The 27,164-nt window shown below is 38.8% G+C and overlaps 1 protein-coding gene and 1 non-coding gene across 4 annotated transcripts; one reads left to right on the top strand and one right to left on the bottom strand.

Annotated features, from left to right (window-relative positions):
- Positions 1-2,526: 2,526 nt before the first annotated feature.
- On the top strand, positions 2,527-15,050 carry LOC105033767 (uncharacterized). Of its 3 annotated transcripts, XM_010908682.4 has the most exons (10): positions 2,529-3,154; positions 3,238-3,315; positions 8,127-8,241; positions 8,578-8,804; positions 8,983-9,085; positions 10,416-10,516; positions 10,619-10,793; positions 14,151-14,321; positions 14,395-14,495; positions 14,585-15,050. In XM_010908682.4, exons 1-10 carry the CDS (start codon positions 2,855-2,857, stop codon positions 14,651-14,653), a joined length of 1,440 nt encoding a protein of 479 aa, XP_010906984.1. In that variant the 5' UTR covers positions 2,529-2,854; the 3' UTR covers positions 14,654-15,050. The 3 variants fall into 3 exon arrangements, with proteins under 3 accessions (XP_010906980.1, XP_010906984.1, XP_010906979.1); XM_010908678.4 differs by having other exon boundaries at positions 2,527-3,154; positions 8,127-8,804; positions 14,151-14,316; XM_010908677.4 differs by having other exon boundaries at positions 8,127-8,804.
- Positions 15,051-16,314: 1,264 nt separating this feature from the next.
- On the bottom strand, positions 16,315-26,126 carry LOC105033766 (uncharacterized). The gene is made up of 5 exons (XR_012142073.1): positions 25,537-26,126; positions 24,979-25,128; positions 17,055-17,150; positions 16,797-16,952; positions 16,315-16,703 (listed from the first exon to the last, which is right to left on the bottom strand). It is a non-coding gene; the product is annotated as an uncharacterized protein (transcript).
- Between the last annotated feature and the right edge of the window lie 1,038 nt (positions 26,127-27,164).

The raw sequence follows: 27,164 nt of genomic DNA, 5'->3' as shown, positions 1-27,164 counted from the left end.
GCCCCTGGGGCGGAAAGTTGAAACTGCTCCGGGATGCGATACTGCTCCCGAAGCCGATCAACGTTCGGCCCCGAAAGCGAGGAACCTCAGCTTCCGGAGTCGACCGAGAGTCATCGGTCGGATTTCCCGACCGAGCCCCCCGTGATGGATTTCTGGCCATCACACCAGAACCGAACAAGAAGCAAAGAAGAAGAAGAAGGAGAGGAAGAAGAAGGAGAGGAAGAAGAAGAAGAGGAAGAAAAAAGGGAAGACCACGAACCGGAAATGAACCCTTTGGGGAGCGGGAGGAGAGACGACTGCCGGCGACGACGGAGAAATCGCCCGGACAGAGTCTCTGCAGCAAAAACGTCAAGATGGGGCTCTGAGTGCAGATGTCCTATATATATAGGGCCGTCCGACGGCCAAGATGCCCCCGCGCCGGCCAATGTTTCCCGGATGTGCGACACGTGGCAGCCTCCGGGCCCTCCCTTTGGCCCGATGATTCGGCGCACCCATCCGGACGGCCGCATCGCCTCCATTTAATGCGAGGGGCGCCGGCCCAACCACCTCCGACACGTGGCGAAAGGGGCCGCGGTTCCGAATTAACGCGCCGCGGCGATTCGCGTTCCCGATGGGACACCTGACAGTGCACCGCGCTCCCAGAATCGACGTTGGGCGACGGTTTGCGTTCCCCAGAAGGCGCCGGATATCCGATCGCCTGACACCGAATCGTCCGGCACCCGACCTCCTGACGCCGACGTGACACCTGGCGCCGATGAGACGGGACGTCTGACGACGACGAGACGGGACGTCTGACGACGACAAGACGGGACGTCTGATACCGACGTTACATCCGATGTCAGCGAATCGCTCGGCATTCATGAAGCGTCTGACATCGTATCCACTCACGGTACGGTCAGAATTGGGCACACAGTGATTCTACTCCTAGTCGCCCAGCGTTGCTGTCCGAGCAATAGCATCGGCCAGCTCACCGTCCGACTCAGGAGTGGAGGGGGCAACTGTTGGGAAAATACCCACCGACAGCCGGAGAGACCGACCGATCGCCGTTCAGCCGACCGATCGATCGACGGGCGCCATCACCGGCCAATTAACGGCCCATAATCGACTGAGGATGTGTCGGTCGGGCATACTTTTCCTGTTTTCCCGATCGACTGAACCAGGGAGTCTGATGGCCGACTCACGTAAGACTCGCTGACCAACAAAGGGCCCGAATCTCCATCCGACGCCACACAGCTGGCCACCGACCTAGGGTCGGTCGACTCCTCCGATCGCCGTACAGCCATCAGAGCGTGTCAGTCCTGACAGCAACATGCGACACTGCTACCTAGGGGCATTATCCCGCCTAGGGCATTGTCAACCCTAGTGATTTGACAGCCCTACGGCGATATGACACTTTTACGGCGACTCTGACAGTCTACAGTGAGTTGACAATTCCTCAATTGTCCGCACCATTAATGGCGGCGCCATACCATGCTCCATTATATAAATCGGGGAAGGCAACAGTGCAGGGGAGGTCCACTTTTCGACTTTGAAACCACAGGCTTGCTCCCCTCTCTCTCTCTCTCTCGATTGAGCTCTCTGTCTTCATTTCACTGTTGCCCAACCACCTCTCTGACTTGACCGTCGGAGGGTCCCCGTCGGAGCCGCCTCCGGTCAGTGTGGACTTTCCTTTTTGCAGGTGCTCATTTTCCGATGATCAGGCGACGAGGGGATTGGCCGCAACAACACTCATTTATCTTGAGAGGAGCATGGTTCATCTTATTTTAAAATATTAAGCTCTAACTTTAGCATAAAAACAAGTTCTGCTAGGGTTGGCAATATATAATATAACTTGTCAAGCCGGCTCACGATCAATATGGTTTAAGTGGATTCATATTTAGAATAAATAGGATCAAATCATAAGTTGGTCGATTTGATTTAATTTATTTATTAAATAGATTCGATTCATATTCGTGATCAAAATATGTTTTAACTCATTTTGATTTGTTTAGTAATTAGGTTAGATCATGACCCGAGTTATGCGGATCAAGTTAGGTTGTCGGTCCATATTTGAAGTTAAATTTGTGCCCCATCTAATAAGTTATAGTTGGGGACAGATATTTATGCATTTGATCTATTTTTACCTATCATTGCTATCCTTATACATTTCATGTCCTAAGTGATTTTGCTTTTTTTAGCTGCAATTTTGAATTTCATTTATCGCTAGCTTATCTTTTCACTATTCATTATGTTAGATTTGCTTTTTTTTTATACAAAATTAATTTTAGATATCACAAGTCTTTCGCAAGCAAAACCCACTATGACGGCTCGATGCTTGGATTCAACTCCTTGATTCCACGCGGCAGTGAGGGATTGGTTTTGGTGGAGTAGTTAGGAGGTAGGTGACGATTAGTGGTCAGATAATTTCCAGAACATCACTGTAGCATCCATCGAAAGTGAAATTAATAACAAAAATAAAAAATTAATATCTCCAAAATGAAATATTTTTATTTAGTAATTTATATAGAATAGGAGCTTCAGCCACTTTTCTAACAAGCATCGAAGATACATTTGAACAAACACATGACCGGTGTTCGTGGATGCATCCACAGCCAATACTTTTCTTCTCCATTATTCTGTTCCCCGTGTCTTGCTGCAGCTTCCGGTCTTTGTCTATTCGCGGGCAAAAGCCCTTCGCCATCACCAGTTATAACATGATCTCCACTTGGAAGGGAAAGGGCGAGCGAAGAGGAAAACGTGGGGGAATAGTGCTTATATAGTTTCCAAGAAACTAAACCAGGAATAGCAGCAGCCATTCACCAAGAAAAAAAAAAAAAACAAGAAATAGCAGCACAAGAGAAGGCGATCAGAGGCGATGGTGTTCCTCCTCCACCCCGCCGACGTGCGCTCCACCCTGGCGGCGGTGGCCACGGCCTCCTATCACGTCTCGATCCCGCCATGGGGCGGCGGGAGGAGAGGCGGGCCAGCGGTGTATCGCCCTGTCTCGGCCCGGGCGGATCCCTCTCCGAGGCCGCTCTCCGCCTCGCTGGAGGCCGCCTTCGCCGTGAAGGAGGACAAGAAGCCCGCCGTCTGCACGGCTGACGAGCTGCACTACGTGCCGGTCCCGGGCACCGAGTGGAGGCTCGCCCTCTGGCGTTATACCCCCTCCCCTGAGGTCCCTCTGCTCCCAGTCCCTTCGTCCTCTCTCTCTGTCTCTGTTTTTCTCTTTTCTTGATATCGATTGATGGGGATTTTCAGGCGCCGTCGAGGAACCATCCTTTGATGCTTTTGTCGGGGGTAGGGACGAACGCGATTGGGTTTGATCTCTCTCCTGGGGTGAGTTTTCCATTTATTGATGATTTTAGTAATTTTAGAGGATATTTTGGGTGAAAAATTCCATTTGTCTGGTTAATTACTTATTTTTAGGTTTTAACAACTTCTTGACCACTCTGTCAAGACATGATCTACTTATATAATTGATCAAACCATACCTGTTTGAGTGGTCGCAGATTCTTGCTTTTCCCATAGTTCGCCATTCTTTCTTGTTGTCATGTGTTCATTTCATTACGAAGCTACAAATATGTCCTGGAAATTCTATGATGCATGGGGTTCCCATGCCATAATTGTGGTAAAAGACATCAACGACGAAGTGTCTTTTTATTTCATGAGAAGAAAGGTTCAAGTTCTTGTAAGGGGCCGGATTGTTCGACTGTGATTTTATTGGAGAGAGACTATATCAAAGTCGAGAAAAAAATGCATGTTTTCTTGCTGATTTCTGGGTTTCTTGATTAAACTATGAACACATGGTTGATATGGAAACATAGGCTGGACATGATTTGGCCAATATGTCTTCATCTATGTGTCTGAGAGATGATTCATGGTGGCATTGAAAGTTCAGAGGGATAATTTCACTATATCAGCAACGAAATTTGTATTTTCTTTTAATCCTCGTAGAGTTTATTTTTTGTGGTCTTCAATTCAGCTTCTTGGATGGGAAACAAATTCCTGAGATAATTGCTTAAGAAAAACCCATGGGTGAGAAATCTAAAGAGAAAATTACATGAGGAGAGATTATGCATGGGTGCTGGTTTGAACTCAGAGTATCTCAGTAATGAAGAAATATATAGAAAAGGAGAAGATGGATCACTTCAAGGGGATCCGAACCTCCTAATGACCACTTTGAGAGTGGTTAACCTCAAACATGCTTCTATCCTTTTATTCTTTGAATCAAATTACCTGCCATTATTTATAGAAATTCATGGTCTGATACATAAGAAAAGTAGAGACATAAGACCCTAAATAACCTGCCCAAAATCTCATAATTTTTGAAACATCAAAATATAATTAAAAAAGGGAAAATAGAGGAAGGTGTCATTACTACCCCCTTGAATCCAACCTTATTCTCAATGTTCCAAATTTTCAGTACACTTAAAATAAATAACCTTATAACTAATATAAGTCCATAATGAATTTTCCTGAATAAAAAATGGCAAGATTAAACATACTTCATGCATCTTCAAATATGTTGTCTTTGATCCTTTAGTTTGGAGAACATTAGTCAAGAAACTGAAGTAGATTCTTGTTATCAATTGAGGTGGTTGAATGTATCACCCCAAAACTACTAGGACCACCATTTCCTAGACTACAATGGAGATATTTACCATTCTCTGAACCAGCAAACCTATGGTTTGCTGTTTTGTTAGAAGTTGGAGGGTAAAAAGATTTGGGAATGCTCTTGTTTGCTGGAGTTGCCAAGAGGTTGACAGATGTAATGCCTTAAATGTTTCTAGAAGGAAGTAACATTGGTGAATGAAACTCCAACTTTTTGGACTAGCATTGTTGTTGGACATTTTGGGATGCTGGTGTGTAACATGGAGATCCAAAAGTAAATGGTTTGTGGAAGTCTCTGTGTTAATTATATCAAGAAAAGTGTTCTATTTCTGGTTGGAATGAACTTCAAAATAATACAGCAAATCCATCTCAACTTGGTAGGCTTTTTTCTGAGCTGATTATTTCCGGTCTTCCTTTATCGCAGAAGGTTGGCCTTTGATCTTTGCTCCTGGTGCATCTTTCGTACATCTGCTACATCATAGATTGGCGTTTGATCTTTGCTTCTGGTGCATCTTTCATACATCTCTTACATCATGCAAAGATAAATTGTTTGGGTAAAGTGGTGAAAAGCTTTGAGGTGTCGATGGATGTGTGCATGTTAGATAACACAGTCTTCAATAAATTTGGCTGAAATTTTGTTTTGGATGCCTGATGACTCCCATTTATCTGGGCATTTTATGTGGGAATTTTGACAAGCTATCTTTTTAATGAAAGTGTTCTTGCTTGAAGAGACCCCAGTGGGTTTGATTTCCATGGAATCTAGTGATTCAAAGGTAAAAGAGAATGAGAGGGAACAATTATGTGATATTTGAAGAAAAATGGTTCTACAGAACTCTGCAGGTGTGAGGGAGATGACTTGGTTGTTACATTTATGACCTTTGAGGAGCTGACTTGGAATGGGCCTTATTTGGGCTTGAAGGGTTGATATAATCCCTTGTTCTCTTGGGCTTACTACTTATCTGGGACTTTATAATTGCTATCATATTTCGGTCCTTTGGTTGATCTTGGTTAACTGATGGGGGGTCTTGAGGAAGCCACGGTTTCAAATTCAATTTATACAAGCATTTGTATTAGAGGTAGTAAGGTAAACATACTAGTCACACTATTATGATTGACCCTAAAGCTAAAAGGCAATGCTTTATCAGTCACACTATTAGAAGTGGCCTTGGCTTGGGTTTGCCTTTTATCCTGGCATGAACTCAAAACATTATCGAATTGCATTCCTGGTCTAGTTTTTGGACTTGGATCCAATTCTGAATTAATGGTTTTTGAGTTGGCTTTTGGAAGGGAACATATTTATGATCGAGACCTGAGTTTCCAATATGATTAGATGTAGTTAAATTAGATCTGGTTTAACCTGGCTTCGTTGCGATCCTAGTGAACTCATATGTGAAATTAGTTGAAGAACCTAAATGCACTCTTAAGACATTTTCGGACAGGAAGTTTGATTTTGAATTTAGGACTACTACAAATTGGGTATGCCCATTGTAGTAGGATATGAGGTACCTGATTTCTTCCTCTGTTCTTGCTCAACTTCCTTGTAGTATGATGTGCTAATTCCAGTAAGGCAAAGGTTGCGGGTGTTCTGGCACATGAGGAGAAAGAAAGGGGGGGGGGGCCTGAAGGGATGGATTTGAACTATGCTTCATGGAAAATATATTTATTTGAGTTTTTGTTTAGTTTTCCATCAAGGGTGGAAATGTTCTCTGACTATGTTTGGTTCAAGTTGTGATTGGCTCAAATTATAGTGTAATATCTGAATTCTTCTAGTAGATCAGAATGTTTTAGGGCATGGCATCATGCCTCAATCACTATCTCTTAGATCTGAGTACATACTTCCAAGAGAAGGTCGAACATGAATGTGTTTAATTACCATGTCATTAATCGACCTTGAGGGAACCTTTTGGTGATTGATTTTGATGTTGAAGTAGGGTCATGAGGTATGGAGACTTTATTATGACATATGCTGACATCAACATTCCTGAGTAAATTGGCACTTTGGTTCACATAATGTATGAAGCCCTTCCTTTCTCCTATATGCTTCTTTCCCAGCATTCTCATCTTTGTTCTTCTTTTCAAGTCCCTCAATATGTAAATCCTGGATATTGGCGGTCATGCATCATAGATGGACAAGTTTAATTTAAAACAATGATGATTATTGAAAATTTAGGTGCAGAATTGAAGGATGTCATTTTAGAAATGTTTCTTTGTTTGCTTTACTCTCTCTCTCTCTCCTCTCTCTCTCTCTCTCTCTGTGCATGTGAGTGTGGCTCTTTTTTTTTTTTTTTTCAGGGGGTGGGCTGTTAAGCTACAATCCTTTTCTTGATTCCTTAGTTCTAACACTTCTACAATTTGTTGCTCATTAATTAGAGTCCTTTGAATGTGTTTGTCTAAATTTACAATACTTTTTTTTTATTCTAAGATTCTTAGAAACCAGTAGAGGTTCTGTTAGTTGTACCTCTACATTTTATCTTTAGGTCATGCCATATCCTTGGCCAGGCTAAACCCATCCACTTCACTGGGCTTAGCTTCAGGCCTTGCTTTTGCCCTGGGTGAAGTTCCTGGCCCACCTATGAGCATGTAATCTATTCGACGATTTGTTTAAGCATGTCAAAAGAAGTAAAATAATGATCTTCATGTAACTTTACACCTATGGAAGCAGTTCTCCCTTTTTTGTTAGAACAACTGGTTTATTTACATTGAAATCTCTGGTCCAGCCATTTCCCTATGGAGTGTTTATGATACTGTGAAGGTCTGATAGGCACGACATGTCAAGCCTTCTTAATCGATTTGTTTGGCCGGAACTTAGTAGCAAAGTTTCTAGCTAGGGTGCTATATCTGTTTTGAAATATTTTGAGGAATTTGCTCCTGCATATGCTTCGTAAGCTAGGGTGCTAAACTTCTTTCTGAGCAATTCACTTATTCAGACTTATTCAGACCTGCACTCGCACCCTCATACTCGAATGTGCTCCTGCTTCAGGTAACTAAGGGCCATAATGCAAGCCCAAAAGTTTTTTGTTTCCACATGCCTGTACCCTCCTATATAGGCTAGGCCAAGGCACCTGTTGGACCAGGATGACTGCTGTGTGGTCCTGTTGGTCTTATTCGCTGATTCTTTGTAGATGCAAGTGTTCGTAAAACTTATGGTCATTTTTTCATCTCAGCATATAAGTTATAAACAAGATTTACGTGCAATCTACTATGTTGCCTGTATCGTCTGCATTTCAGATTCTAATCATTGTAAATGCTTGATAATTATTAACCTAATTTTTTTAATGTGATGGTGGTAGTGATCTTGAACTGTTTGATGAGGGTTCAAAGATCAATGTGCCCCTTCCATCAATCCTGCTTTATATGTTCATGTTTTTATTTGCATATCTCTGAAACTCAAACTCAAAATGTAACTAAATTTTCTGCCATAAAATCATAAAAACTTCTTCTTTTTGTGCTTGTGATTATTGAGAGTTGTTGTATTATCATTATCATTTAATCTATCCATTTTCTGCTTTTTGCTGATGCATAAAAACTGTACTCAGGTTTCATTTGCTCGTCACATGGCTAGCCAAGGATTTGATACATGGATTGTGGAAGTTAGAGGTGCTGGCTTAAGTACACGTGTAACTGAATCCGAGGCAATTGATCAGTCTTCCGGTAAACCTGTTATAAGTAGTCCAAATTCTGTTGACAAGTACAACTTAAGCATTGATATGCCTGTAGAGGAATATTCAATTGTAAAAGCTGGTCCAATGCCAGATTCTGAAATCTCCGTGAAAAATGACAAAAAGGCAGATTTAGTTCCTTTGGATGAATCACAATTAGTAACAAAACTAACAGCTACTTTGATGCATTTGGCTGAAAAGCTTTCAGGTTATCTAAATGAAGGTCAATTAAGGGTTGCCTCTGCTAAATTCTTTGATCGAGTTTCCAAACTTCTGGAAGATGCTCGATTATCTGAACGGTTTAATGAGATCACAGACAAAATTTCAGGTTTGTTAGAAGCGAGGCAAAATTCTTCTGTTGCTGGTCAAATCAGGGATCTAAGTCAGCGACTTATAAATATTATTGAGGAAGGTCAACGATCTGTTTCACCACAGCTGTTTGACTTGCAAGAGCGCCTTTCAGCAACCATTGAAGATTTCCAGAAGCAGCTTGATCTGATTGTTACATATGATTGGGACTTTGACCACTACCTTGAAGAGGATGTTCCTGCTGCGGTGAGGTGACACATCCCCTTGCTATAGTAGACTTAATTATGAGAATTTCTGTTGTGTTCTTGATGAAAGTTTTCTTCCACTCTAGCTTTTGTGTTACTTGATCATAGTACCTTTATTCTAGTTTATAACTAACCCTGCGCTGGTATATCTGAGGAATTACACCAATCTTCATCTGCAGATGGAATATATAAAGCTTCAGAGCAAGGCGAAGGATGGAAAATTGCTTGCTATTGGTCACTCCATGGGGGGAATATTGTTGTATGCAATGCTGTCAAAATGTGGTAGCTTTCCTTGCTTATCCGCCTACTGATGGCGTGAGTTTTGTATCATAGTTTTTGTATATTGAATAGCTTCTTGCCAGTTTATCCTCACTTCATCTATGATTTGCATATAAATTCTCATAATTATATCATGCTTTTTTAACATGCAATATATGCATGGAGGTAGATGCTTCAGCTTCAAACATGCACACAAATGCTTATTATATCATTCATTCAATACCTATCTTTCTGTTTTTCTTAGTGAAATAATTGTATTGTGGTCAAGGTAACAAATATTCAGGATTTATATTTGGTTTTGGTAATGGTGAAGTAGCTTTGAGACATAATTGGTTATGTTTTCCTCTTGCTATAATGATAAAGCCACAGAGGTTTTAACCCAATGACATGCCCAGATGAATGGCTTATATTAGTTGCAGCATTTTTTTTTCCTAAATTGGAGAACATATTTTGTTGAACACCAGGTTTTGCTAGTTACTTTACATATAAACCTGTCTAGCTGTGGAAATGTATCTGTTGTCCTGAACTTGGTCACCAACTCTGTCTTGAAGTCAATATCAAAGAGTTCATGCGGAATATTCGTACTTTAGTTGGTATTATTGTATTTCAGTTACTGGTGGAGCTTTTTCAGCACTAATAATAACCCTTGTTCTATGGTTAATGTTCCTGTCATGTTAGTTCATGTTATCTGGTTTCTGACATACACTAGCTCACTTTTTACTATTCCATGGGCGTATAACTCGGTATGCATTCTGATTTCAAACACTGTTCTTGTTCAATCTGAAAGTAGATGAATGAATAGCTCCTACCATATTAGGTGTTTTAATATTTTTAATACAATTACTGTTTTTAGTAATCACTAGATGGAATGGATCGGGCCCATTCTGCTATATATTTCTAGTAAGAAAGTATAAGTTTGTATTTTAATGTAAATCAGATCATGCTATGATTGACCAAACCACTTTAACCAACAATAATTGAAATTTTGGTTTACTAAATTTGAGTCAGCATGGACATTTTATCATGTTCTGAACCCATACTTTTCAAAATCATTCTTCACAGTTATTTTCTCTGTGTTTGTTTCGTCTACCATGTACTATAGGGCTCCAGTCTTGAATCTTGATCATGTGTTCTTTGTAACATTTCTGCTGGCATTGAGAAATTCAACTTGATCTATGAGCGCCACCAATATAAGAGTTGTCCCCATCAAATTTTTTCTTTATTTCATCACTGTTTTGGGAGTTAAGATTTATCTGAGGATCAGTGAATCTTCAAGAAGTTATTGGTACTTTATTTCATCTCATTTTCTTTTTTTGTCTTTTTATTTTCTTAGGTTTTGAAGGAGTACAATCTGGATTGGGAGCAGTTGTGACTTTAGCATCATCTGTTGACTACACATCATCTAGATCTTCACTCAAGTTGTTATTGCCTCTTGTAAGTGGAAGAAGCACTGTTTAATTGGAAAAGCTTGTGTTTGTGTTTTTGATATTGGGAGAGAATGATGGAGAAACTAATCTTAACTGGTTTTTTTTATAGGCTGATCCTGCACAAGCTTTAAATGTTCCTGTCGTCCCATTAGGAGCATTACTGGCAGCTGCTTATCCTTTATCATCTCGTCCACCTTATGTTTTGTCATGGCTCAATCCTCAAATTTCAGCACAGGACATGATGCATCCTGAGTTGTTTGCAAAGCTTGTCTTAAACAACTTTTGTAAGTGGAAACTTTTTATGCCCCTTGCCTTCAACCTAAAATTATATCATTTGATAGTTTTGGTTAATCTAAAGTTCTAAACCCAGTCACATGGTTAGCTCCACCTTAAATTTTTCAATGATGTGCAAATACACTAATTATTTGAGATATTCATATATTTGGGTCCATTTTTTTGCCTCCTAGTGGAAAATTTTCTCCTAGATGTGTGTGTGTGTGTAAGTTTTTCTTCTGAATTTTGTGTTTTCTAGGGAGAATTTTTATTGTGTACTTATCTGTGCTGCTGATTGCATCCATTTTGGAGATGCCCCTTGAATTTTAGAAGGCTTTAGTTTTTTTTTTTTCCTAAAACCATTCTCTGTTATTGAAATGATTAATATTTCTAAACTTGTTATGTACCAAAAAAAATATTTCTAAACTTGTTTACTTCCTATGCATCAATTCAATGAATGATAACTTTCTCAAAAGATGAAAAAAAAAAGGAAAAGAAAGATGACAATCATCCAATTGTTAACATTTGTCATAATCCATATTTTAGGGGCATGTTTTATTCTATGTTACATAAAATATTAGTCAACTCTTTTTTGTCCTTTTGTTCTTTTTTTCATTCTGAGTTGTCTAGAGAGTAAAGAAATTCCCATGTTAAGTAGATCAACTCAACTCAACTAAGCCTTAAACTAACCAAGCTGCTACATGAAGCCTTTTCCTCCATTCTGCTCTATTTAGGGCCATGTTTTTAGAAAGATGCAGTGATACAAAGTTCTCCTTTACTACTTCATCCCATGCAATTTTGGTCTACCTCCGTCCCTCTTTTTCTTTTTTACATTTATCAAATCACACTTCGTCCTAGTGCATCCATCATCCAAACTATCTAAGTCATTCTTCTCTCAATTTGTCTTTAGTTGATGCTACCTCTACTTTTTTACAAATGGCTTCATTTTGTATTGTCTTTTCTTATGTTACCACACATCCATCTCAACAATTTTATTTTGACCACACTTATCTTGTGTATATATTGTTTTCTAACTATCAACATCCTACACTATATAAGAATAACAGGTCATATCTGTCCTATAAAATTTTCTCTTCAATTTGGTAGGTACTACAATCACGTAATATCTTAGTTGCAGTTCTTCATTTTATCCACCTATGGATAACATCCTCTTCAATCTTCCCTTATGAATAATCAAACCTAAATACTGGAAATTTCATGATTCTCAATTTTCAGTCCACCTTTATCTCTATTTTTAATTTTGCTAAAATTTTCCATGTATTCCATCTTAAGCCTATTAACCTGAAATACTTGGAATCTAATGCGCTCCTCCATAATTCCAATTTATGATTTACTTTAACCTTTGCTTCATTTTATAAGACTAGATTATCTACAAATAGCAAGCACCAAAGAATATTGTCCTGAATATACCTGGTAAGCTCATCCATGACAAGCACGAAAAGATAAGGACTAAAAGGCAAATCATTGATGTAAACCTAATGTGATTTGAGACAGTATTATTACCACATGTAGTTCTCATACTAGTAACTGCTCCATCATATATGTCCTTAATTACATTAAAATAACTATGAACATTCCTTTTTTTCTAACACCTACAGTATGACTTTTCTAGGGATTTTTCATATGCTTTTTCTAAAACATAAAACCCTATAACGATTTTGTCTTTTTTCTCAATGTTCCTCTATTAACCTCCAAAGAAGAAAAATAGTTTCCAAAGTTTGACCTTCTTGGCATAAAATGAAATTTGTTCTCTGATATTTCTGTGTTATTACATCTCAATTTATACTCAATCACCTTCTTCCAGAATTTCATAATATGGATTATGAGATTAATACTATGATGATTTGAATAATTTTTTATATTATCGTTGTTTTTATAAATCGGTATTATAATGCTTTTCCTTCATTCATCAGATATCTTCTTGGTCTTTAAAATCTTATTAATTAAATTAGTTAACCAAAGTACTTCCTTGTCATCTAAACATTCCAAATCTGAGTAGAGATTTTGTCAGGTCCAACCACTCTTCAGAGTTTCATTTTTTTCTGTCTCTTTTATCTCAGATACTCTAATCCTATGTGTATACTTAACATTTTTATTTTCAATAGAACTAGTAAGGCATCCTAAATTGTCTTCATGAGTTCTATTCAATAGGTTACCAAAATAACTTCCCTTTCTTTGATCTCATCCTCCTTAACCAAAGCTTTTTGATCTTCATCTTTGATGCATTTAATCTGAGTCAGGTCTCTTATTTTCCTTTCTCTTAGTCTTGCAATTTTATAGATATCTTCCTTTCCATCCTTAGTTTTTGACTTGCAATATAACTTTTCACATGCTTTGAATTTAGCCATTTGTTCTACTTTCTTAACCTCCTTTTTAGTCACCTTATAGTTTTCATATGTTTCTCTAGGTTTATATTTGGATAATCTTCTATAACAGCTCTTTTAGCCTTAACCACCAACTGAACTTTCTTATTCCGACATCAAGTTTCTTTAGCAGATTGTCTTGTTTCTTTGATTCTCCTAGAATCTCTATAGCCACTTTTTTTATATTGTTAGCCATATCTTCCCACGTGGGATTGATTTTTCCATCTATACCCCATTTTTCTTTATCCAACATTGACTCTTTAAAAGTCATTTGTTTCTCTCCTCACATATTCCACTACCTAGTCCTCGAATTCTTATTTTCTCTAGTCCTTTTCCATTTCCTAATTCATATATCTGAAAGAACCAGTCTATGTTGAAAGGTTAAACTTTCGTTGGTATAACTTTATGATCTCCATCAAAAAACTCAATTTGTGAAATCTATTTGACTAGTATTGTACCTACTTTTAAAGTGATCAAGCAAGATCCTTTTTAAAGCATGTGTTAGCTAATACTTGGTCATATGCCATTGCGAACTCCAAAATAGCAATATCCTTTCTTGTTTCTTTATCTAAAACCATAATCTCCATAAATCCTTTCGAAACCTACACCATATTTTCCCATATGCCTATTCAAATCTCCTTCGATAAAAATCTTTTCTCCATTAAGAATTTCTTAAAGTAGTCTATTCATAGCCTCCCAAAAATGTTGCTTTGTAGCATCATCCAATTTTACTTGAGGAGTATAAGCACTAATGATGTTAATAGATTCCTCTGCTAACATCAAATTTATCATGATTATTCGATCTCCTACTCTTTTATTATCTACAATCTCATATTTTAAGCTCTTATCTGCAATAATTTCTACTCCAATTTTGTTCCTATCTTTTCCTAAATACCAAAGTTTTTTTTTTTTTTGACAAATTGCAATGTATCTAGTAACCAGACATTATCTTTTTTTGTGCTTGGAATGAATTACAATTTGAAGGTACTGTACCTGCCAAGGTTGTCCTACAGCTGACAACTGCTTTCCGTGATGGAGGGCTATGCAACAGAACTGGCACTTTTTTTTACAAGGATCATCTGCATAAATGCAATGTCCCTGTCCTGGCATTGGCAGGAGACCAGGATTTGATTTGTCCTCCTGAAGCAGTGTACGGTAAACACGAAGAACTTACAGAATAGTTGTTATACCTAATGGGAATCAACTAAACTTTTCCATTGATGAGCAGGAACTGTCAAAATCATCCCTCAGCATATGGTCACATACAAAATATTTGGAAAAGCAGGTGGCCCACATTATGCTCACTACGATTTGGTGGGCGGGCGGCTGGTATGCTGCTGGTCCATCACTACATTACAAATAGGTGATGCATTTGAAAGTTTGCTCATGCCTTGTGTTATTTTGGTTTCTTGATGCAGGCAATTGATGAAGTCTATCCCTGCATTATAAAGTTTCTTTCTCAGCATGACAAGCTCTCCTTGTCTTAAGATTCACATCGGAACTCAGAGACCGATTCCTGTGTCGATCCAATCGGGTACCTTTCCATATACGTTTGACATATTGAGGGTTTCTCATCATTGGAGTATTGGGATAAAGGTTGGTGATTCTAGACTGACGTCCTTGAATGGGTAGCACTAGTGGTAAAGAACATGAAGCCTCTAGGTGCCCACATATTATGACATACGTTTCATATGTCATCAAAAATTGTTGATCAGTCCACCCTGTAAATTGTTTCTATAGATCAAAACCATGTCATGCTTCTGTAGCTGTCTTGTATATGGTTTAAAAAAGTAAATGTTTTGGAAACAGAACCACAATAATGTGATTGGAGTTGATGTCTTGCATGCATAAGACAATCCATGCAACAATTTATCTTTTTTTCTTTTTATTTCCTTGTGTTTGAGGCCTTGGTGGTGGTGTCTCATGCTACAGGGGTGCCCCGCAAGGTTTTGCTTGGTGCTGCTTAATGGTAGGTTGCTAGGTTGTTTGGTGGTGCCATCACGTGCGGTTGACATGAATGCTTGTGTGTGGAGACAGGTTCCTAGTTAAAAGAGTTACAAAGAGCTGGGCCTAGCAACCAACGTTTTCGGGACCTAAATGTTTAACGAGGTCTTAGAAACCTTTCTAACCAAGTAAACAGGAGTCTGCTGTGATCAATGCAGTTTATCATGTTTGTGGCTTGCTTGCCCTGTGGTGGCTTGGTTCATGGGGTTTAGACCGTTATGAGACCGGTTGCATGGACACTTCACTTTTAACCATTATTTTTATATATAGACTGGCAAAAGAAAGTTGCTGAGGCAGATGAGTAATTAGATGTGGTTTCATAACTCATTCGTAGGAGGCATGATTGATGGTTGCCTTTCTTTCCAGCATCAGCTTGGAGCCAGAGTTGAAAGACGGTTATGAAACAGGGATTGCATTGCTTCTTCAGCCCTTCTCCCATCAGCAACCACGTGCAGCCCTTCGTCACCTAGGGCAGTCGGCAGTGTGAAGGGATTGGCCATAATTGTTTTCCGTTACAGCACTATCATAACAGCAAGCATAACAAATATTATATAAATATTAAAAATTTAAAATGCTAATTTTTGAGGCAGACAGCGTCTGTTTAACCGGAACAACAATCCATCATTGAGTACCCATTTCACCATGGCACGCCTTTGGATGGGAGCTCTAGCAAACACCAATTATTTGAACGGATTAAATTTTATCATCGGCACCTCGTGCATTGAGGTTACCAATCGTGCAAATTATGAAATACTTCCCAACCCAACCAGGTCCCAGCCTTTCCCACATCGCAATCAACGACTTTGGATTATTTAAGCTTAAGGATGGTAGAAAAATAAATATATAATCAGATCTCTTTGGTTATAATCATAGAGACCTAAGCAGAGCTTCAAGCGCAGGCATGACTTGAAAAAGTAGAGGAAGTGAAGAGCACTGTAAAAGACGTACAGTGTGGAGAGGCAAGTGTCTAAAACAGCATCAAACACATACTTTCCCTCTTTGAACTACAGATATCTCATTACACATTGGTGTAGTTAACCTTCCGCAAACAACCTACAGATGTAAAAATCCGAAATGAGTTGCATAATTCAAATGTTCTTTTCTTACAATTTTTTTGGTGCAAGCATTTTGGATTCAAGCCGAATCACAAAACTACATCAAGGCATATATAAAATGGTTGTTTGTTCAAACAAACAGTAAATACATGGATTCAATTTTATCTGAACCAGAACAAATTGAAGGTTATGGCCAATCCAACCAAGGGCCATGGAGCCACCACATTTCTATCACCAAACAAAACTACAAATGAATGTTCTCTTCATCTTGGGGCCAAAGCCCAAAAGCTATACACAGGAGGGAGGAGAAATGGTGATCTCAGTCCTGCTGCTGCATCAGTCTGCACTAGCCTTTAGGCACGGCTGTCTTGCACACAGGGCAAGCATTCTTCTGAGAGAGCCACTGTTTTATGCAACATATATGATAGCTATGACCACACTCCAGTTTTCCCATTTCATCATTTGCGTCATATTCTTCCTGTACCACAGAAGATGAAGCACTCAACCTCAAAATGTGAATGAAATGAAAACTCCAAGGTAACTGAGTAGATCCAAGATAGAAATAACTTACTTGACAAATGCTGCATTTCCATTCCATTTCAGATGAGAATTGTATGGTTGAAGCATCAAAAGTCGAACGTTTAACTTTCCTGAGACTGCGAATGATCTCATCCTCTCTCAACCCGGTGCTCACATATCCAATCCTATCACCTAGCTCAAGCAATTCCTGTTGAAACAGAAAACAAAAATCAGAAATCCAACATCATCACCCAGTGCAAGTGTGCAGCCAGAACAATAATGAGAAATCCAGGAGGAGAAAATTAAGCACCTCATATGACATATTATCAACATCAAGCCGCCAATCCTGGTATCGATCATATACATTCATTCCTCCCAACAATATTCTAGTTTGGAACATCATGATCTGCATATGGACACAATGTATAAGTGATAATTCAATGTCAGTCGATAAGCAATCCTCCTCACAGGTACCCTGCTAGAAACTGATAATATTTGTCCCAAGGCAATTTTTCCATCTCTGAAACCCACAATTTACATCTTCATGTTGCTTTTTGAGTTTAGGAGACAGTTAATACTCTTGTTTCATGACACAACTTGCAGTTAATCCAAATAAGAAATTTAGGCAAAGCTATAGCATCAGCTTAAGCATTAAAGCTGACTGTTGGAGGTTATGGCTTTTGTTGAACTGACCAGAAACTCCTGTAAAGAATTCAATTTTGCTTTAATAAATAAATCCACTGGCAATATATGAAAATACTTGTCAAACACTTGAACATGTGAGAATCCATGAAGATGACCACAAGAGCAAGAATGCTGTTAAAAAAGATAGGGAATGGATATACAAAATTAAAATTTCAGTAGTATGACCTGTCGCATGATGGGTGCTGCTGGTGGTAGTGCTGTGCTTTGAGAAAAAGCAAACAGAAGCCCTTTTTGCAAGTAATTACAGTTTCAGTAGCATGGATACAATATCAGCTTAATGGCTTAAAGCTGCAGTAGGAATTCTAGATAAGTAAGGCCCCTTACATTTTGTATGAGGGCAATGCTTCGCACGTTAGGTTGAATCGACTAATGTCAAGTGACATCATATCTTGATCTGAAGGTTTGTGGACTCAAAGGTGGCTTGACCACAATACTTACCTTGGCTGACCTCACAAACTCTGGCTACCCCTTACCCATCAATTGGCAAAAGCGGTTCAGTAACCTTCTAAATGAACTCTAAAATATAACTGTAATAGTTAATCTTCAACTGACTCTTGTTGCAGGATGCCTAACTGAAGTCTACCCTGTCATGCAACTAGAAAGTTGTGCTGCCTCAAATCATAGCTTTTTTTCTACCGAAAGGGAATGAGACCTACCTACACCTTAATTACCAAGTCTAGTTTTTTGGGGATGCACCATCCAAGAATCGAATCCAGAATCTCTAGTTGCTAGGCAGAGGGGTTTCAATCATCGAGGTAATCTTCAGTTCATCTTAAATCATGGATTTTATGACAATTTGCAGTAAAATATAAATAGACATACATGAAACTAACAAGGACCATTGATTCATTGAGTGGACCCAACGGGCTCTTAAGACTGCTCAAGCAATAAAAAATTGGCATGAAAGAACATAGGCCATGCTCAAAATGCATGTGTTTTTTTTCAACCTTGATGATAATTGAGCTGGTTGCAGGCCTAACAGTCAGTTTGTTAACTATGAAAAAGCAAGGGTTAATATTATCATAATGCATAAGTACAATTCCTAGCCCCATCTCACTAAAAAGGAACAGCCAGACTATATGAATCTCAAACAAATCTACAACTCCAGTTTCAGAACTCAAATCTGCTCTGCAATAGATAATCATAGTAGCTTGGAGCATCAATAAGGTCAAGTTTTGCTTGTCCTACTCTTTTCAACCCAAATTTATCTGTCAAGCTACTTCACTGCCTTCTATTTCCTAATAAATGCAACAAAAAAACTAGATCCTGCATTGTTTCTCAACTAGCAGTCCTTGTTAAAGCCTTGATGTCAACACCAACTCCTGTTTCTTGACCACAGCAACCATGCTGCTACTTGGCTCAGCCCACAGCCAAACAGTTGCCATTCAACAGCCAACCATGCCAGGCCAAGACCCATTTGTTCAAGGGACTAGACCTTGTATTTTAAGCCAAGAACAGATCCAACCTCTTGATCAAGGTTTTATGTCCCGGCGGGACCGGGGCATCCCGGCCGTCGTGTCCTGTCCCTATGAGAAAATGGGATCGGGATAGGGTCGGACTTCAAAACCCATCCATATAGAGCAAGAAGAAGAAAGAGGGAAAAAAAAAAAGGAAGATGAAAAAAGAAAAAAGTGAAAGGAAAGAAGAAGAAAAATGAAAGAAAGAAGGGAAGGGAGAAGAAAAAGAAAGGAAGAAAAGAGAGAAAAAAAGAAAAAAAGAAAAAAAAGGAAGGATGACAAAAAGAAAGAACAAAAGGAAAGAAAGGAAGGTAGAAAAAGAAGAAGAAATAAAAAAAAAAAAGAAGGGAGAGAGAGATGAAGAATATCTATCGGGATGCATGACCGAAATTGCTATCGGGACGGGACAGGATAGGACAGCAGGGCGTCCCATTCCATAAAGATATTGAGACACTTCCGTCCCATGGGATTTAAAATCTTGCTCTTGATAGTACAAATATCAAGGACATCATTACAGTTTATCATGACAAGATTTGTCAGGTCTTTACGGTCTACAATTTAAATCCTGCAACCTGGTTCAAACAGGCCCCTCCTAAATCTGGACCAGACCGTAGGATCAGGATAAAAATAGTATAATCCAATGTTTGATAAAATATAAAACCATTTAAGCTATATCACCAACAAAATATGGAAAGTAAGAGCCATAATGTTATATTTGACAACTCTATACTCTTTACTAATTCATATTAACCATAAACATAACCATCAAGCCATGTGTTAACTATTTGGATTCATCTTTCAGTCCTCATTTGCTTACGTTTCCTACCTAAAACAACCTCTAATGTTACTACAAACTTTTTCATTTCCTTTCTCACAACTTCCAACCATGTTGGCTTGAATCCTCCCTTTCTTTTCCCTTACCCTCCCTCACCAAAGTGCTCCCAAATCTTTGTTGCACATGCACATATCATCTCAATTGCTTCTCTATCATTTTGGTCAGCATCAGTGTAACACTTATAACTCCTCTAATATACTCATTTCTTACTCTATCTACATTAGTTGTATCCAATCCCTCTCAAAATTCTCATTTCTACTCCATTAAACTTGTTTCTTGAATGTTCTTTATTGGACAACCTTCTGAGCTGTAGAACATTCTGACAGCATTGTAATTCAAGTTGCAAAGGCACGCCTTAATGATCCAGTACCCCACCTCTCCCCTTCACCCAATCAGCTATAATTCCGTTACCTGTCATTATGCATCACACCCTTAAACTAATAGATCCTAGAATAACCACTGCGATCGCTCAATTGTATCTATTGTCTCAACTCTCAACATTCTTGTTTGGGGTTTCACCCTCATTTCCATTTTCACAAAATTGCATTCCATGAAATTTACTTTTGTTTTGTTAATTTTTAAGACCTTATCCTCTAAGGCTTTATTTCCAATCTAATTCAACATGCAGTCTTGCTCTTTTCTCATCAATCAACACTACAATCATTTGCGAATAACATGTTTCATGATACATCTTCCCAAAACTCAGGAGTAAATTTATTATGGTTATGAATAAAAAGATATTGATTATTGCATTCTAAGCCCCTTGTGTTAGAAAAACACTTGTGGCACCACAACTACTCTCAGCACTTATAATAGCTCCAACATATGAATACCATCCTATTATAGTGTCAATGTGCCTGGTATGATATCTGATTTGGCATACGAAATGTTGGTATACCTCCCATACCATGTCCTGGTTCAGTACCGATATGGTACAGTTAGTCACCTCGGTACCGACTGATAAGACAAATCTTGATGTATAATCTTTCTTAATAAAAGCAACCAAATTACTTTTCTAGTACCCACCAGGGATTCAAGTTGCAGCAGGACGTCCCATGAGACATTGAGACAGGGTACCATCTAATGTGTTGGGACATGGTCATCTCACTAGCATCCCAGTGTCCCGATCGGGATGCCTTGGGACATTCTCTGTCCCAAGTGTCAAGATGGGGCGAGACAGCAACGAATCCCATTCTATGGGAAAATCGAGATAGCCCTATCCCATGAGACTTAAAACCTTGGTACCCACTATCATAAGTTTTCTCCAAGTTGATAAATACAATTTCTAGACCTTTCCTTTTTTTACATTCTTCTACTTGCACTAAATACCTCCATTGGTTATCCTTGATATAGTTATTGTTTCTGCACATGTTTCCTTCATAAAGCTTACCCAATTATTATTCTAGCATCCTATCAAAAGTTTTCTCGAAGTTGATAACCACCATAAGTAGACCTTTGCCTCTTCAATTATATGTTTCTACAATTGCCCCAAGAACAAACTTCCAATTATTTCCTCCTAAGAAAACCATCCAAGAGGGAATTGGTGTTTCACAAAGCAGGTAATAGTTTCCCTTGTTGACATTTTTTACACAAAACCAAATTGATTTTCAGAAATTGTAGCCACTATTCCTAATGTTTGTTCTAACACCCTTTTCACAACTTTATAGAGTGACTCATGAATTTAATCCCATCACAATTAGAAAAGATTCTTACAAACATTTTATTCTCACAGATGAGTGATATACTACTTTTCTGATCATTCGGCATTTTCTTAGATTTTAAAATCTCGTTAAATAAACTAGTAAGACAAGTTAGCCCATTATCCATCTCCCTTCATGTTCCAAACCTCAATTGTTATTTCATTTAGCTCAAGTGCCTTAACCTTTGCATCCTCTTATATACCTCATTTAATGGTTTTTGAAAATTACCTTTTCATTCTTCTTTAATTTCGTAATGCTTCACAAGGTTCTACATCCTGAACTTCACAAGTTGGCCCATTAATGCATTTTACTTGATCTTATATCTCAAAATACCATCCCCTGTACTTGATTATTAGTACATTTCATTCTTACTTCCAAAAGATGAAATCTATCATATAAATCATTACCATTTTGCATCATTTTCAGCCTTCCTATATCTGTCAAAGTCCTCGATATCACGTATTCTTCAATTCTGATTATTTATCTCATTTTGTCTTAAAACACGCTGCTCATGCCGAGCGGCACTAGTACAACTTTATACTTCTTTCCTAGTCTACTCTCTTTAGCAATGTAACCCTATTCCTTGTATTATTCTTTTGTCCAACTCTATGCACCAAATATCATTAACTCATGACTACAATGGCATGGTTAACCCCCACTCCCCAATGCAAACCCATGACTTCAAACTTTTCCCCATTCAACATTCTGGCAATATCCTTTACAAGGTTTGACATACCATTCAATACCACCCCATATCCACCGTACCAATAAAACATCAAGAAAATAGTAAGGCTCGGTTCACTATATGAACTGAATCAGTCCGTACTAATCTGAACCAAGCAAAGCCATCCCATACCGCCCAATACCAACCCATACCACTAGGTTTCAGGCGATAACATGGCTGGCAGTGAGGAAAATTGTTAGAAGCCTATCTCAATATAAGGTGCATACAGTACCATACCAATGTAGTAACATATTAGTACGATTCTCGGTGCCGATTTTACAGACCTTGATCCTTCCCTTTGCAAATACATAGTTTCCTAGATTCTCCTGTCCAACTTGGAAAAACCATGCAAACAAATAATCAATGACAAATAATCAATGAGTTGGATATGCATCAAGCACTGTAGATACTTATCAAATACTTGAATAATTTAAAGATGATGGAGTTTGTTTCATGGAATACATTACCATCTTTCAGAATCTATTAACAATATCACCAATTTACTAGGTCTTTCAATATATTCATCAAAGATCCTAGAACCATTGAAATTCTGAATATAAAGTAATGAAAACTTGGTTCCATCTCAAATAGGTGGCTCGTCGTATACCATGTGTGCTCCATTGATGGCAAATCTCCCTACACCTGCTTAATGTGTCGCTATCTGGAAAACCTACTAACGCCTTACATTCTAGAGCTACATGCTAATATCTCTTATTCAAGATTCATGATATTGCAAGATCTTTGTCTGGAAAACTTATATGTTGTCTTGAGATGCCAGCATGTGTTTGGAAGCAAGTAGAGTGCAACCAAATTTTGAAGTTTCAAGTTGCTGGAGTTTTATTTTATTTTTCAGTTTTTCTTTAGTCATTATTTAGTGGGTCAATAAATTATAATGAACTGCTCATGGCTACTATTCATGCTACAATGCTGTGAACAGTAACTAGGCTGTTCTATACTTTAGTCATAGTTTTCGAGTTTTCAAGTATGCCTATGTTTAGACGGATGTTTAGGATTAGTATATTTCATATTGGAAAGAGTCCTAGCAAGATTAGCAAAGCACGGCAGCTGAGGTTAAAATAGCTGTGCACACTGCAGTATATTTCTTTTTGGAAAGAGTCCTAGCAAGACTAGGAAAGCAGGGCAGCTGAGGTTGAAATGGCTGTGTACACTGCAGGGAAAAAACAGAGAATATGTGGATTTTATTCTGTGATTGAAAGTGGTCTGGTCATAGACCTCCTTCCTTCTTCTATCATCTTCCTCCTCTATCCTACTCTCTGCAATAATATATTCCCTCTTTTTCACTCTTTGTTTATCAAAACAGGAGACCGCTTCTGTTTTCAGATCTTAAATCAGATATAAAACTATTTACTGTTACTTTTTTTTTTTTTTTTTTTTTTAAATCCTTACGAAGCAGGACAAGGGCAATCACCTCTCACAGGTCAAAACCTTAGTTATATTATTGTTATCATAATTCATTTAGTAAAATAGACCACATAAGCTGATCAATAACGTACATCCTAATCTTAATCACATTAAAATCTTAAATAAAAAACCATAACCATGGTTTTCCATTTGATACTTCCCATGGAACCAAGCTCTAGAACTCTCAACACCAGTCACAATATTGTTCAATTCTTGGATCAAGAACATAAAATCAATGTTATGGAGTGATAACATGCCTTGACCACCTACAAAGCTTATATTCTTTTTGCACTGCCTGAGAAAGTATCCACTTTGATACTTTAATAGCATCGCATAAGAAATTACAAAAATATGTCAGAGGAAATATCTAATATCACTAGGTACAAAATCCAGTCTATATTAAAGTATGATGCGGATCACAAAAAAATCATGTTTTTTATAGGCTTTTCAACAGTGATTGTACTTAGAGTAATGCAAGAACTCATATTTACAGCAACTGATTCCAATGTTTCTGCATAACAATGCCAACCTTTCCAAACTGCTACAATGAAGCATACATCCTATTTAGCTCAACCAAAACTAAGAATTTTGAGACATGGTATCAGGTTTAAGAACTCTTTATCAAAATCAAAACATCAGTGTAGATAAACTATTTCTAATCTTTGGCTTCACCAACACTCCAGGTCACTGGTCACAGTGCAAGAGTGCTTGAAATATGAAAGAAAAATTTGGTAAGTACCAACCATGACTTGAATCTTAATCTGCAAGGAAATGGTGGGAAAAACTATGGAGAATTACAGAAAAAAAGAAGAAGAAATGAAAATAACAAATACTGGTTATTTAAAACTACGTAGAGTATAGCATAAAATGAAGATAGAAAACAAGCAAATATATCCATCGGAAGATGAATGGAATCAAGACCACCTCTTTGAATTTTTAAAACCAAAATGCCAAAATTAATACTTTCCAACAGTATACTGTTGGATCATCTACTATAATTAGATCACAAGCAAGCAATGAAGATGACCGCCAAATGAAGGTAGAGAAAATCAGTATAAAGGAATTTTTCCATGACAGGTGCCCAATTATGAGGTAGGGATCTTGATAGTGATATTTCGGATTCCACAAGAGACCTCCTAGGATTATCGAATATGTGATCGAATAGATTAATTCATGATTGACATGTAAAAAAGTCAATAGTCTAAAATGCATATATTGAAAACTTTTGAATCATGAATGACAAAAGAGGTTCCACTCAGAAACCAATTGAAACAAACCAATAATATGCACATCCATCATCTCCAAAAGATGGTTAGAGGTAAGACCAATAAGAATAAACTTTAAAATATAAATGTAGTTTCAGTCCTCTTAGCATGTGGGGCAAATATTACCTCTTCGATTCCACCAGGTGAACGGCGATATCCTCGCAAATGACGAAAATGCCCTGATGGTGGGAGTTCAGGTGTTTCAGGATTCGCGGGAGAATCCATGAAGGATGAGATCTGTTCTTGGTTGCTTCCCCTTCTAGCAATGAAAGCCCGCTGCCAAAGAAAACTTGTGAAGGTCAAAAATAGTTACCAAAATTTTCCCTTTTTTGGTGCCGAACATATGAAGTTATAAAGGTTGCAGGAACGGATTTTAAGGACAGCAAAAAAGAAATCAGGGTCTTCTGCTCAAACGATTTAGAAACAAGAAAAGAAAACGAGAAAAAAAGATCGAAACCCAACTAACCAATTTTGATGATATGAGCTAAAATCAATAATGTGTAAATTAAAATTAAAAAAATCACAAGTTTCCAAATTGGATAGAAAGACCATGAACCAGTAAAAACCCCATGAGAATTACATCTTAAACAACAAAAAAAAGACAGCAGAAAAATAATAGATTTAAATCCTACAACACGAAAATTAGGAAGAGTCCAGCGAATTCCAAGGCAAAAATATGACTACCTCTCTGTGAATTCTCTCCCCCTCCGGCCTCCCACGACCGATCACCTGATGGTGGGACACGACGCAGTCCACTGAGGCATCGGCTGCAAAGGGGATCCCCGGGGCGCACCACACATCGGCGCCACCTGCCTGGACCCGCCGCTCCTTCTTCTTCTGCTTGGCCCTCCGCCGCCGGGGCCGCTTCCCCTGCCAGTCGGCGGATGACCGGACGACGGCGGCCGCGGCTGGGGCGAATACCTGGGAGGAGGAAGCGGAGGCGCACCCGAGCCCCCGGAAGGCCGCGGCCGCGAAGCCCTTCTTCTTGCCGGATGACGGAGGAGGTGGAGTGCCAGGCAGAGGGGAGGGGGCGAGGAGAATAATGGGTTCTGGTCAGCGGATTTCGGGGAGATGAAGTCCTTCCGGATGGGGAGAAGCCGGCGGAGGCCGCCGCGGCGGTCCAATGACGGCGAGGTGCCTCCGTCGGACGCCATGATCGGGGTTTCGATCGATCGGCGCCGATGGAAGAATAACGGTGGGAATAAATAAGGGGCAGACGGGGATTAGCCCGGAAGAAACTTTTTGTTCTTGCTCCGAGAGCGTACGGCTGCGGAATTAACAATGTATAGAGTGGAGAGAAGGAACGGGACGGAAGTCAAGGCGTTGGGGTGTGGGGTCAAAAAGGTCGACACAGTCATTTTATTTAAGTTTCATTTTAATAATTAATTTTTCACCTACTCGAAGTTTGTTCTGAACTTGGAGGCAGACCAGGACATAATGATGGAGATAGATCGGATAAACATGGAAAGTGTTTTCTGAAGTCATGTCATGTGTCTTAAAAACACGGCTGTTACGTTAGACTATTCGTAGATTTCGTCAGGACATGCACGTGCTTTTTCATTTAGAAAGGGAATGAGCAGTTAAAGGATTGAGAGGCTCACACAATCTAGAGTTAGCTTGAAAATATATTTTTTACGTACTATTTCTTTGAAAGACTAATTTTTGTGGCCTAGTGGATGGAGGCAGGCCAGAGTACACTTCTAACGAATTAATTGAGGTTGGTGGGAAAATTTTGGGTCGTCAGAAAAATGATGAATTAATTGAGATAGATGATGCAAAAAGTGCTGGCGAAAACTTTCGCTTGACTACTGACATAAGCGGCGCTTTTGTTAGCACAATATCAACTTGTTCGTTGGCTGGTTGCCGGCCATTTCGTTCTGGATTTTCTTAAATAAAAACTCCAAGTGATTCGAGGAGATCGAGCAGCCAGCCGTTACAGCTTATCCTATTTTATCAGAATAAAATAAGATAATTTGAAAAAAATTGTTATCCCACCAATATAGGGATTTGCTGGGTTCGCGGCTACTCCATCTCTTCGAAATGCTGTGCGTTATATGCAAATTCAAAATATAACCATAAATTGCTCGCGCATTTGAGTTTATCAAATATTTTCCATAATCATAGTCCAGCGAGCGCTACATCTTTTTGTGCATCAGGAGAAATCCCCTCCTCTTAGGAGTTCTATGCTCACGTGAACTCATCCCTCGAGTCTGTTACAAGGCAATTCTTTTTCTTGTGGCATCACTTGTAATGAAAGTGATTCCTGCATTAGAAATATGGGTTCCAAATTTACGGATCAATAATTTAGTAAA

Source organism: Elaeis guineensis, chromosome 6 (assembly GCF_000442705.2).
Source record: "Elaeis guineensis isolate ETL-2024a chromosome 6, EG11, whole genome shotgun sequence".
In the NCBI taxonomy this organism is placed as follows: Eukaryota; Viridiplantae; Streptophyta; class Magnoliopsida; order Arecales; family Arecaceae; genus Elaeis; species Elaeis guineensis.
Note: the sequence above shows the minus strand (reverse complement) of the source record. Positions and strands in the feature narration are given on the sequence as shown.